This window comes from Haliotis rufescens, unplaced genomic scaffold, assembly GCF_023055435.1.
Source record: "Haliotis rufescens isolate VD_foot unplaced genomic scaffold, xgHalRufe1.0.p SCAF_111, whole genome shotgun sequence".
Lineage (NCBI taxonomy): Eukaryota > Metazoa > Mollusca > Gastropoda > Lepetellida > Haliotidae > Haliotis > Haliotis rufescens.
This window is the reverse complement of record NW_025963793.1, coordinates 841,103-851,655: the sequence shown is the minus strand read 5'-3', so window position 1 is coordinate 851,655 and position 10,553 is coordinate 841,103. Positions and strand designations below refer to the sequence as shown.

The following is a 10,553-nucleotide window of genomic DNA, read 5'->3' as shown; positions in this document are numbered from 1 at the left end:
GTTTCTATAGAGGTAAATAATAACGGTAAAGGCAGCAGTCACAACACACGTCCAGACCAAGGATGATAAAATGTGATATAGTTGATGCAATTGATAAAAAGTACATGTTTTGTTTTGTTTAAGTTGTCATAACTGAAATAAATAAAGTTTATGAAATACAATTTAGGGAACCTATACGTGATGTGAAATGTTGAACCATGCCCTCCAACGCTCGTGTGTATGTATGTGTGAGTGAGTGCATTCCAACAGAAGATATAATCAAATGCGTAAGTTGATGCTCATGGTGCCAATCACTGGGTTGTCTGGTCCAGACTCGATTATTTACAGATCACTGCCATATAGCTGGAACATTGCTGAAATAAATAAACACACAAACAAACAAACAGACTCAGAAACTTGCCATGGGAACTCACACACTTACCTGAACCGTTATCAGTAGTGTTGAGGTCAACTGGACGTAACCTCCTGGGTTGTCGGTCAGGACGACCTTGAGGACGCTGGAACTATCTGGGGCTACCGACTCGAAATCCGTTATATTGTTCCCCGTGTAAAGACTCAGACCAGATAAGGTGACGTAGTCGCTGAAACTTCCGTCGTTGACGAGTGTTCTGGTGAAGTTCCCGAGTTGGTTGTCATCAAGGTCAGAACACTGAAGTGTTAGTAGCAGCTGCCCTGTTAAAGGCGTAACATAATACTATTGTTCTTCTTTAAATAAACATTGTTTCATCTTCCATCAAAACATTATAAACTTACAATAACATCATTTGTCTGTTGTTTGTTCAACGCTTTTCTCAGCACTATTCCAGCTATACATGTACAACGTGTTACCGTGCTTTTTCAGGTGAACAATTGACTTGCCGTTGCATGTGTTTGTGACGGTGCCATCGGTGGGGCAGGATACGCTCACCTTTTCGTGAACACCTGGTAGCATCACTATTTGATACTGGTTCATAAACACAGGCTCATGATATTGTCGAAATCGTACAATCGACTCTCTTAAATTTGGAAAAGGTTTTGCCGCTTTTTTGTGTGTACATGTACAGCGTCGGCCTGTACATCGCATGTAGACGAAACAAGTAGAGGCTGATTTGAGGAACAAAGATCAATGCACTCGGGGTACAATTGCACGCAACCAGAGAAGTCACCTGCCCGACAATCCTATCTATTAAGTCTATTAAACGACAAGCAGGGGTTGATGGGGACCAAAACTAACATCGTTGCCAGGAGATGTTTATTTTATTTTATTTTACATGAAAATAAATACCTGGGGATGTGTTTTCAGGCACATCCACAAGATAATCCGACTGGGAGCACATCGGACTGTTGTCATTCAGGTCAATGATAGCGATGTTGAAGGTGACCCAGTCCTCCTGACCTGCAGAGTCACTGACGGTCATGGTGACACGATCTAGGACTTTGGTTCCGTTGTCATAATCAACGAACTTCGTCAACTTCACCTCACCCGTTGTTGTGTCGATAGAAAAATACTCGGCGTCTTCGCCTGCAGCGATATAGAATATGAATACCGTTAGAAGTGTAATGAACGTTTTATTTGGATGCAGGTTATTCGTTGGATGTGTCCTTAGCACTTATAAACCTACTGGCTGTTTGTGTAACTCGATATGGAGTTTTTGAAATTGTGGTAACACCTCGTAGGAGGTATAACAACGATTGTAACACCTCGCAGGAGGTATTACAACGATTGTAACACCTCGCAGGAGGGCTTACAATCATTGTAAACCCTTGATAGAACAAAAACTACGAACAGCCAACGAGACGCACGTGCAGATTTAGTGCCATTGCGAGACGCACGTGCAGATTTCGCACCGTTGCGAAACCCACGTGCTGAGGTCACCGGTTTCATTGAACCGAGTTCACGACTGCAGGCGATATTTAGGAGATAAACCTACTGTGTTTTGAAATTTGATGTGGTCCCACTGTAGAATAGATACCTCTTTATTTTAAGTTTCAACCGAGCGCTTTTTTGTCAGGAAAGGCTTATATATTTGAAAAGGGTTTCCGTAGCAAAAAGGAAACCTCTTTTTAACCAATCAGAACCAAGCATTCATCAATGTCACGGTAGAATTCATCTCCGATACAGGTTATGCATTTGAGAGTTTTTATTACAGTTATTTAATAAAAAACGTTGTCTATGCGATGAGTCAGTTTATAAGTTGGACAAACCATGTCTCCTCGAGATTACTAGAGATTGTAAACCCTCATGTGAGGGTTTACAATCTCTAGTAATCCATCGGAGACATGGTTTCTCCTACACATATCAGGATCTGCTGGGCTTCACATACAAGTTTAACCATGAGAGTTTCCCTGTCAGCACCATACATATCCGTTTCACCAATGCGATACCCGTCTCCGAATGTCGCCAACTTAAATACTGATCATATTGATATATTTATCTTAGAGTTAGAAATAACCGAGTTACAAATCGAGATAGAAATCGTTTGTTCACTAGTTCACATATCAGGCGCACCAGATATCATTTACGTCATCCAGGCGTCATTGTTCATATCATTCGAATTGTGACGTAAGGTCGGAATGACGTCCCACACTAGTAACGACGTCAAAGCTGCATTTTTTGCCGTCTTTCGACAATTCTGGTTTTATCAGAAGGCTATCGTGGTCAGTGCATTTTTCTGAGAAGTAGCTCAAAAGTATGAAGGCATTATGGGTAATAAAGAAATTATTACACTCGCACGTGTGTCATACTGATGTCACGAAACGCGTGTAAGACTTCGCGTATTTCCATCGCTTTCGCTGGGGAAATACAAGAATTCTGACACCCGTTTCGTAAAATCAGTATGGCACACGTGCTCTTGTAAAAATCCACAATTAAACCAGTTTCGCATAGAAACAACTGAAATACTGTTCATATCGATTTTAACCCAATACCTGCGTAGGAAATAGGTTCGGATAGATTAAATATGTGACATTTTGAACGGAGCAAAATTCATCTTACGATAAAAGAAAACCTTTCTTTGTTATCGTTATCAGTAATACACGGCAGCGTTTTGTTACATTACAAACCTCATTTAGAATTGCAGTCTTAAAATAAAAGGAAATAAAATCGGCTTGTTGGTACTAATAATAATTCAACACTATTTTTCAATAACTTTAAAACGGTTTTTGACTGTTTATTTTGTGTTACCACTGAGTTTGAAAGTAAGCGGTGGGCTCCCGCCGTCAACAGATTGGAACAAGGGGACAACTGTTCCTATAGGTCGTTCCTCCATCAGCGTCGGTGACGTCAGTGCTCGTATTTTAGGAGCTGCAACCCCTCCGACGTTGTTCTTGATGACGTTTATTGTAAACGACACTGATGTTGTGAACTTGCCGTCTGTAGCACTGAGACAGAAGGAAGAAAATATTATGATCCGTTTAATATAATAACATGTTACCGTGACTTATTTGTATTTATTTGTGTACAAAACCGAGCTTGCTGTGGAAATGTATTTTAGAGGAGTTCGTTGGACCCAAACGCCTTTAATAAAAAACGCATGATGAGGAACGGAAAACAGTATGCGGGCATAATGCGTTGCTTTCTGTTCGAGTGATGTTACTTTTGCACAGTAGTGTATGCATGAAAGTTAATGCATATGGCGATATCTCATTACCTCACTGTAAACATTTTGTTGTTGTCTGTATCAAAGTCCAACTTCTTTGAGAGTGTCAGATTTAATCCTGAAAACCTGAACAGATTTCCCGTGACAGAAAACGTCACAGTATCGCCATCTTTATCAACAACGCTGAACGTAGACACCAACGACGACATCGCAGCATTCTCGTTGACGTCCACACGCGACAAGGGGTTCTGAATGACTGGTGGGTACTCATTTACAGGGGTCAAGGTAAGATTTGTTTGACTTTGTGCCTCTTGACTGGGTGTTCCGCCATCTTTAACTTTATACTTGATAACATAATAGCCAACGCCCCCAGTTGACGTGTCACTGTCAAGGATGGCAAGGGTGCGTAACTCTCCTGTCGTTGGGGATATTTCAAATTTGCTCATTGCGTCATTTGAGGAATCTAAATACACGTGAAAATAAAAAAAACTATTAAAAGTCATATAGTTACACCCTGACAAAATCCGTTTTATCTTTACAACGTTGTTGGCTACATGTTAAGTAAACTACATTTTGTATTTTATGTAGCACTTAACCATCAGTCACTTCTTATACGTGTATAGGGCTACATTGTGTTTGGCTTTAATCATATACAAAATCCTAGAATGGTATGGATGACTGTTACATCTATGTGTCCCAATTCATGTTCCTATATTCATGTGTTGCTGAATTACAAACCATCAACAACGCTAATGAGGCTGTACATCACCACCCCATCCACCCCTCTGTCGCCGTCGGTGGCGCTGACGTTGAGCACGAGAGCGCCCACGCTGATATCCTCCTTCACCTCCAGCTGTAAAGCCTCGTTTTGGATGGATGGAGGAAACTCATTTACAGATTGGATCTGAAATCAAATAAAGCAGGTAAACGAGTACTTTTTTCACACAACTTGTTGTCGAAACTCAGAAATTATCCAAAGTGTTCATTTGGACCACGCAGTTACAGATTCGATCCCAATCAAACAAAAAACAGTTGTTTTTTATGCCCTGTTGACTGCCAAAATTGAACCGCGAAATCATTAAAAGGACATGTATAATTCGTTGAAGAATCTGAATCATATACTGGCGTATCACAACAATATACCGAAAACGTTTTGTTTAATCTAGGACCCGCATGTTCCCATCGATATATTGCCGAATACCGTTTAAAGTTGTAAATATCATTATACTCACTCCTTTCAAACGTCCTTGCATTTTCATCCTACAAGATTCCGATGAAACCTCAGAAAAGACATTCGTGTGAATCATGCTTTGTATATTACTGAACCTTCTTACCTGAACAAATATCGTGGCTTGACTTGTAAATCTTGGAAATTCATCTGACTGATCAACGGCATTTAAGGTCAAGGTCACGTAACTTTCCACTTCAGACAGACTGTCGTAATCAATGTCCGAACCCTTGACAAACAGTGAGTTGTTGCTAAAACTAAACCATCCGCTTTTATCATTCGTCAAAGATACAGCACACATTCCGTTACGTCCCGTGTCTTCGTCATTGCAGGTTATTGACAAGGCAGCACCTTTCATGAAGAAAAAAACCTGGAGAGTTGAATCGCATGCATACTGTGACTATATCACGACGACCAATAGTACAGTCGAACCTGGACTAGACGAAGCAGTGTTTGAAGATGTAAGCAACAGTTGACACCATACGGACATGACGTTCATTAACATCACACGCAATGCATGTTTCCTCTTTCCAGAGCAGTTTAGAAGGGTATGATCCCTTCGATAGGTAAGTCATTGTGGCTGGATGATGAGTGAGCGATAGAACATGTTTGGGGGAGGGGGATACCCTGTGCGACTGTTGTAGGGGAACACCCTTTTTGACAGTGTGTTCTTTAAAATGCTTACTGAGTCCAGTAACCATGGTAACCCGTTTTGTGAATCTTCAAACAAGATTTGTTTTAATTCAGCTGATCAGGATGGCCATTCAGCAGTGAGTGAGAACAGTGACTCGACACCAGCAGTGACAGGATTAACCTGATTATACCCAAGGTAAGTCTTCACTGATGGTCACCCATTTCAGTACTATGGAAACTATTTATGCATTTTGACAACCCGACCAACATCATCAACATCATCTTACCACAACTATGTAAACTTTAGACCATTTTCATAGAATTTCCGGGGGAACGGGGGACTCAGGCACCTAAGGCGCTGCAATTCTCTGTGCAGAGTTGCGTTCCTACGATCGTGGGGTCAAATTATGTTTCTAGGCCTGTCAGCACCATACCCGTGCTCATGGGTTTCATCAAAGTAGTAAACTTCTGAGACCTGCAACCCTTCGGGCTGACATTAATCTGACAAGTCGTCATATAACTGGAATATTTACCATCTGTTGAATTTTCTTTGACTGTAACCTTGTATATGCTTTGACTGAAAGTGGGTACATTGTCGTTGATGTCGGTGATGGTGATGTTGAGAGTGCTGCTAATGACGCGATCTAAGTTGTCGTTGATGGCAATTGTGACGTCATTGATGACGGCGAGGCCATTACGACCATCCCGGTCAATCCGTTGTTTTATTGTCAATTGGCCCGTCCTGTAATCCATTTCCAGCATACCCGTAGAATTTCCTTAGCGAGTAAAATACATATATATTTATCTAAAAAAAACCGTTATCCCTGCTACACGGAGAATCTTTAACACCAGACGTCTTACTGATTTAGAGATCAAAGATAAATATAAGATGTAAAACTGGGGGTACGGGTGGCCCAGTCGATTAAGGCGCCGCAATTCGCTATGCAGAGTTGCGTCCCTTGGGTACGGCAGAATCTTATGATCCTGGATTCGAATCCAGGTTAACCTCAATTATGTTTCTAGGTTTCTCAGCCTTGCTAGTGGCAAACGTCCAAGGCATACATCACTTCGGTCGTTCCTTCCACATCAAGCTGACACGTCGTGATATAACCAGAATACTGTTTAAAGCGGCGTTAAACCCAACTCACTCACTCACACACTATAGTGTGAACCGGCCCTCAAGCTGGGAATATAGCTAGTCTATTGGCATTACAATGCAGTTCACTGCGCTTTTTTAAATTTGAGATAAAACGTTCAATCCAAACTCCCAATCAATTATGCATGAAGTAATATAGCTTATGCAAATTCTGATTATAGTATAGTAATATAACAAATAGAATATTCCTCACGACTAGTAATGAATAAAATGCAATCGAATGCATTCCATCGCAATCCAATTAAGACATATTTAGTGAAAAGAAACTTCCGAATCTTAAATAACAGTCATGACATATGAGGAGAATTCCAAGTTCTTTTATAACTTTGAACAATTGCTTTTCGTGTGTGGTCTCTACATTTGCCTTGACATTTTACGTTTGACATTAACCACAGTTCAGCAAACGTAGTAATAAAGTCAGAAATAAAAATAATCAGCTGTGAATTAACACAGCACAATTGTGCTGCATAACTATACTCTTGACCTTTCCGCTAGTTCAGCTGAAACCTTTTTTTCACATACAGATGAGTGTATACAGAATCAGGAACATCGGCCTGAAATTTAGCTAACCTGATCATCGTCTTAACAATATTGTACATTGACTGAGATGGATATAAAACAAAACAAAGTATATGTTCAGGCACGGTATATACGTCTTTGGTTCAGGCAACAAAAAACAATTCTCCACCAGCCAAAATGACATTCCAGATTATAAAAACAACATTGTAATAACGAATAGGCAGTCGAGTTACATAGTTTGACGTTAATCTGGGTGGATCAATGTGTTAATGTTACAGGCAGCAATAATGCAGCTTTATCGCAGACTTGATTGGCTGATAGCGTGAGGAATGATAAACGCAGTCAGGAAGGTGATCAATTATACTCAGTCGATCTCAATATACCGTATATCATCTATTAGACGCCGGGGCTCTAATAGACACCGGCCTCTAATAGAAGCCGGGTCAATTGTTCAGTGCAAAAAATAGAAGCCGGTCCTCTAATAGACGCCGGTCCTCTAATAGACGCCGGGTCGATCAATTGATACAATTTATTATCCCTTTTTGGGACCTAAATTACATAATGAGAACTCAAAATATTTCCATTTCGTGACGATTCGGGACATTCGTGGTCATAGTGAAATGGTGGTATTAATAATACCTCTAATTGACGCCGGGTCAAAGGCTTGTCCGAAATAAATAGAAGCCCGGGCGTCTAATAGAGGAAATACGGTAATCGGATTTACGACAAACAAGAAATGAGAACCTAATCTAAATTGGATTATCCAGGGTGTAATTCAAAGATGCTCACACAAACTGACCAACACGTATTTGAAGCCGTGTAAGGACATCTGGGTGTACGAATTAGTTTATGTTAAATGTTAGTACGATGTATCTGTATACCTGCGAGCGTGTATTGCAGTGTGGAGCCGCCGTCACTGTTCACTGTAAACAACCCTCCCACCACCGTCCCAACGGGGGTCTCCTCGGGTATTGCGAACGTCTTGGCAAAAGACACGGAGGCCTCATCTACGTTGACAGTGGTGACTTGCACCAGGTAGCTGTAGTCGTTGTTGTACTTCCCATCGCTGGCTCTGACAAAATGGAACACGTCTGTGCAATATCAGGAAGTGAAAATAAGTAAATATCATGAATAACTAGCCGTTCTTGCAATTGCCAACCGAAGTTGTTTGACCTTTGTCTTGGACCCAGTCCATTCCCATGCGGATGTGGATGCGTCTGTACGAATCTATTCTCAGTAGACCAAAGTTCCTGAAATTCTTTCAGCCCATGCGGGAAACAAGGGAAGCATATACAGTAAACTATGTTTATAACGAACACGCTTAACGAACTGACCCATATAACGAACGTATTTTTATTTCCGGCCATTTATTGTATATATGCTGTATATATGCTTATTACGAAATACGGTTATAACCAAATAAAATGAGTGGTCCCTTTGAGTTCGTTATAACCGTAGTTTACTGTAACATGTTATTATGCAGTTTTGTAATTATGCCGTCATGTGATGGTTTTGTGGTTATCAGTGTATATCTATGGATAAAGAGTTAGTGGTAGCGAAATAGTAGTGAAATGGAATCAACTCTGAACTGCCATAGACTATTCAATACCAAAACATGTTCAAGATACTGCAAAACAGTATTATCTCGATGTAGTGTTGAGGACGATATTACTTATGTGTGTCTGGATAAGTCCTTATCGATACTTTAGTCTTATAGTGAAACACACGAGATCGAGCTGCAATCTCATTGGTTGAAAAACGTTTTCAAATGGGATTCGATCCCCAAAATCACTGCAAATGAATACTTATCTTGATGCGTATCTCTTTTGTCTCCAAATCCAAATTTGAAATATAGGTACCATTCGGCATGGCGAAATGCATACCATAAAATATTAACTTTGACCATTATTTGTCCGAACAACTTCGATTTAAATTGCTTTTGTCCACATTCTGCTGACCAGAATCGCAGAAGTATATGATGTCACGCATTGCATAGTCCATAGCATTCCAGCGTGACGTAATATCATTCCCAAGTGATGCTTTGTCTGTCACAAAAGTGTGAGTTCTACGAAAAATTAATGATAGCTTTTGTATTTTTCAAATATCGAAAAACATATCTTTTCAGTTTTGTATCATTGAGTATTTGGGACCCGGAAATTTAATTTAGAATCGGCGGCGTAAATATATACATAATGTTTATCTCCTAACTAAGAAACATATTAAAGCGTCAAACAACTTAGATATGTTGAACAATGTTTTCCCTAGATCATTAATTCAATTTCCATCCCACAATAACCTGAATATGTTCAGCAAGACTACATTCACAGTCGGAAACTACTAACCGTACGATCAGTGTTGGACAGGATCCAACTATATCCTTCACAGGCGTCTTCAAGACCAACGTCGAATCTCTGAACTCAACAACATCGTCACCTTCAATAATAGTCAGCGTAACGTCATTGCCATCGATATCAACTGTGGGTATCAGGAGAAGATCGTCACCGATTGTTGCGTTCTCGAGAACACGGACAGCACGAACTGGTGACGTCACTGTTGGTGGGTTGTCATTGGAATTGAGAACAAATATCCTGACCTTGCCCTTTATGACGCGTGGATCATTACCCGAATCGGTGACCTTGATTGACAGCTCGTAGACGTTCTGTCCGCCAGTTGCCGCATCGCAGTCCAGGAAACCAGACACTCTAAGTGTTCCAGTAGTGTCGTCCAAAGTAAATGTGCTTACTTTCGATGATGCTTTAAAGATATAACGGATTAATAACCAATTAAAGCATCAATATGTCATTATGCGAAAGACAGATGCCCCTACCTATATTTGTTTGGCAACTATGCTATTAATGAGAGTTGATCTGCTCATGATGGGAGTGAGTGAGTACAGTTTTACGCCGCTGTTAGCAATATTCGAGCAATATCACGGCGGGGGACACACACCAGAAATTGTATCCATGTGGGGTATCGAACCCGGGTCTTCGGCGTGACGAGCGAACGCTTTAACCACTAGGCTACCCAACCACCCGCTCATGTTGAGAACTTGCGTATCATATACACGTATAAACACGCTATAACACCTCTACTCGTTTTTATAAACATGATATGACATCACCCATCACTTAAAGGTACATGATATAACATCACCATTCACTGTCGGGCAATTTATATAGAATAATCCATCACGGGCACGTACATGTAGATTACTAATTGGTTCATAAAAATAGCAACAATCTAACAACATATTATCTAAGCTCCATGAAGGCTGACATGCACATTCTATAACCTCCATGAAGGCTGACATGCACATTCTATAACCTCCATGAAGGCTGACATGCACATTCTATAACCTCCATGAAGGCTGACATGCACATTCTATAACCTCCATGAAGGCTGACATGCACATTCTATAACCTCCATGAAAGCTGACATG

At 40.6% G+C, this 10,553-nt stretch overlaps 1 protein-coding gene across 1 annotated transcript; it reads right to left on the bottom strand.

Moving 5' to 3' along the window:
- Nucleotides 1-126: 126 nt before the first annotated feature.
- Nucleotides 127-4,035, bottom strand: LOC124150742 (protocadherin-3-like). Its single transcript, XM_046522774.2, has 5 exons — nucleotides 3,630-4,035; nucleotides 3,164-3,360; nucleotides 1,265-1,501; nucleotides 422-672; nucleotides 127-132 (listed from the first exon to the last, which is right to left on the bottom strand). The coding sequence occupies exons 1-5, from the start codon at nucleotides 4,022-4,024 to the stop codon at nucleotides 127-129; spliced, it is 1,086 nt and encodes a 361-aa protein (XP_046378730.2). The 5' UTR covers nucleotides 4,025-4,035.
- Between the last annotated feature and the right edge of the window lie 6,518 nt (nucleotides 4,036-10,553).

Coding starts and splice junctions, on each gene's coding strand:
- LOC124150742 (XM_046522774.2), bottom strand. CDS start 4,024: ATGAGCAAATTTGAAATATCCCCAACGACAGGAGAGTTACGCACCCTT. Junction 3,361..3,629: donor AACAAAATGTTTACAGTGAG/GTAATGAGATAT, acceptor CTTCTGTCTCAG/TGCTACAGACGGCAAGTTCA. Junction 1,502..3,163: donor GCTTACTTTCAAACTCAGTG/GTAACACAAAAT, acceptor ATATCGCTGCAG/GCGAAGACGCCGAGTATTTT.